Source organism: Perkinsus marinus (genome assembly GCF_000006405.1).
Source record: "Perkinsus marinus ATCC 50983 genomic scaffold scf_1104296949548, whole genome shotgun sequence".
NCBI lineage: Eukaryota > Perkinsozoa > Perkinsida > Perkinsidae > Perkinsus > Perkinsus marinus.
In genome coordinates this window covers 1-1,815 of record NW_003209890.1, presented here as the reverse complement: position 1 = coordinate 1,815, position 1,815 = coordinate 1, and the positions used below count along the sequence as shown (strand labels likewise).

Sequence of the window (1,815 nt, the reverse complement as noted above, 5' to 3'; positions counted from 1 at the left end):
AATCTATCTTAGGCATGTTACGGTCAACCGGGATAACTCAAAGCTTCTTAAAGTGTATTTCTGTACTACGCGGATATCACGAGCGAATTGGGCCTATATTACAGGCCTATTATTATGGTTTTGGTTACAACGTAAGAATTCAACTCAACACCATCAAGTCTCCCCGATCAGGAACAGAATCTTAAGTTAATGAATATAGTTATACCAACAATTGAGTTTAACTCTAAATACAGCTTTCCACTGATACCAGCGGTGGCGGTTGCCTGCACTGTCTTCGTTACAGAAATCTAATTTAACGTATCATTGAGGCCCTTGTCATCACCGCCAACACCAGAATCGCCGTCGATGCTCCTGCTTGCCATCTTGATGATATCATCCATCTCAACATCCAAACCATCGACCTCGCTCAGACGGAGACCGTTCATAGTGCTGTGGCGAATACCGTAACCGAAGTAAATCACTGAACCGGCGACGAAGTAGGCGAGAACGATGCAGAATGCCAACCAGCCTAGACTGGCCATGATGAAGATGTTCACCGTTACCGCAGCTATTGGCACTATCAAACTGAACACGTTGGTGCCCATGAGCCTCCATCCACGATAGAAAAATGCCACCAGTCCGGTAGCGTAGATGCATAAGAATACGTAAACCGCGATTTCACTGCCACTACCACCCTGCAGACACAGACCAGCAATAATGAGATCAATGACGAGAGCTCCTAAGAATATTCGGGCCTGTTTATCAACCTTATCATAAACCGACGTAGTAGAAGGCGTCGGCATTCCTCTACGTATACGCCTTAGAACGCAGCCAATACACACCAAGCCCTGCATGAGTAGGATGCCCGCTGAGATCGCCTGATTGAGAATATCGAAATCTAATAGTGCAGAAATGATGACTGTAAGGATCAAGGTCCAAAAGATACCGTAAAAAGGCGAACCTTTGCTGTTCACTTTGGTGAATTTCGGCGAGAGCAAACCGTCCTTTCCCATTCGGTAAAATACACGAGGCTGTCCAGCACTAGTACCATACGTGGCTGTAATAGAGCACGTTACTGCTGCTACTGCAACTACTATTGCGGCCCAGTCTAGACCTACGTACTGGAATGCCGAGTAAATAGGAGTAAGAGGGTTTATTTGTTCAACACCGACTAGACCTATAAGGGAAATGGAGACTAAAGCATATAAGGTCGCAGTTAGAGAAATGGTGACACCAATTGCCCGAGGTATCACCACGGTTGGTTTCTCGACTTCTTCTGATAACACGCATACAGCGTCCCAACCGACATACGAGAAGAAGACTGACGAGGCTCCACCGAGGATACCAGCGGCTCCTCGGGGAGCGAAGTCTGAGAAGTGATCCGAATCGAAGTATGGAAGACCAGCGATGATTATGAACAAGATCATTGAAACATTGCCAACAGTCATGAGTGATGATACCCATGCAGATTCCCGAACGCCCAACATGCACAGTGCAGCGACAGCTATGCATAGTAGTGGTGGTAGCAAGTCTAGTACGAGCACTTTGGAGCCGTTGACAGCGTATTCTTGCAGAAATGATGGTACCGAGACACCACATGCTTCTATGAGCTCTCTGAGATAGCCAGCGAAGCCTCTAGCAATCGCCGCACTAGAAACACCGTATTCTAACGTAAGACACATACCAGAAAGAAAACCCAAGTACTCCCCTAAGGAGGAGTACACGTAGGAATAAGCGCCACCACTAGCCGGTAACCGACTTGAGAAATCAGCGTAGCAGATACCAGAGAGACCACATGCCAAGCCTGCGATCATAAAAGATATGAACAAGGCCGGG

At 47.1% G+C, this 1,815-nt stretch overlaps 1 protein-coding gene across 1 annotated transcript; it reads right to left on the bottom strand.

Moving 5' to 3' along the window:
- Positions 1-287: 287 nt before the first annotated feature.
- Pmar_PMAR016841 (Proline-specific permease proY, putative) lies at positions 288-1,427 on the bottom strand (the record flags this gene model as incomplete). Its single annotated transcript, XM_002778429.1, has 1 exon — positions 288-1,427. The coding sequence occupies one exon, from the start codon at positions 1,425-1,427 to the stop codon at positions 288-290; it is 1,140 nt and encodes a 379-aa protein (XP_002778475.1).
- Between the last annotated feature and the right edge of the window lie 388 nt (positions 1,428-1,815).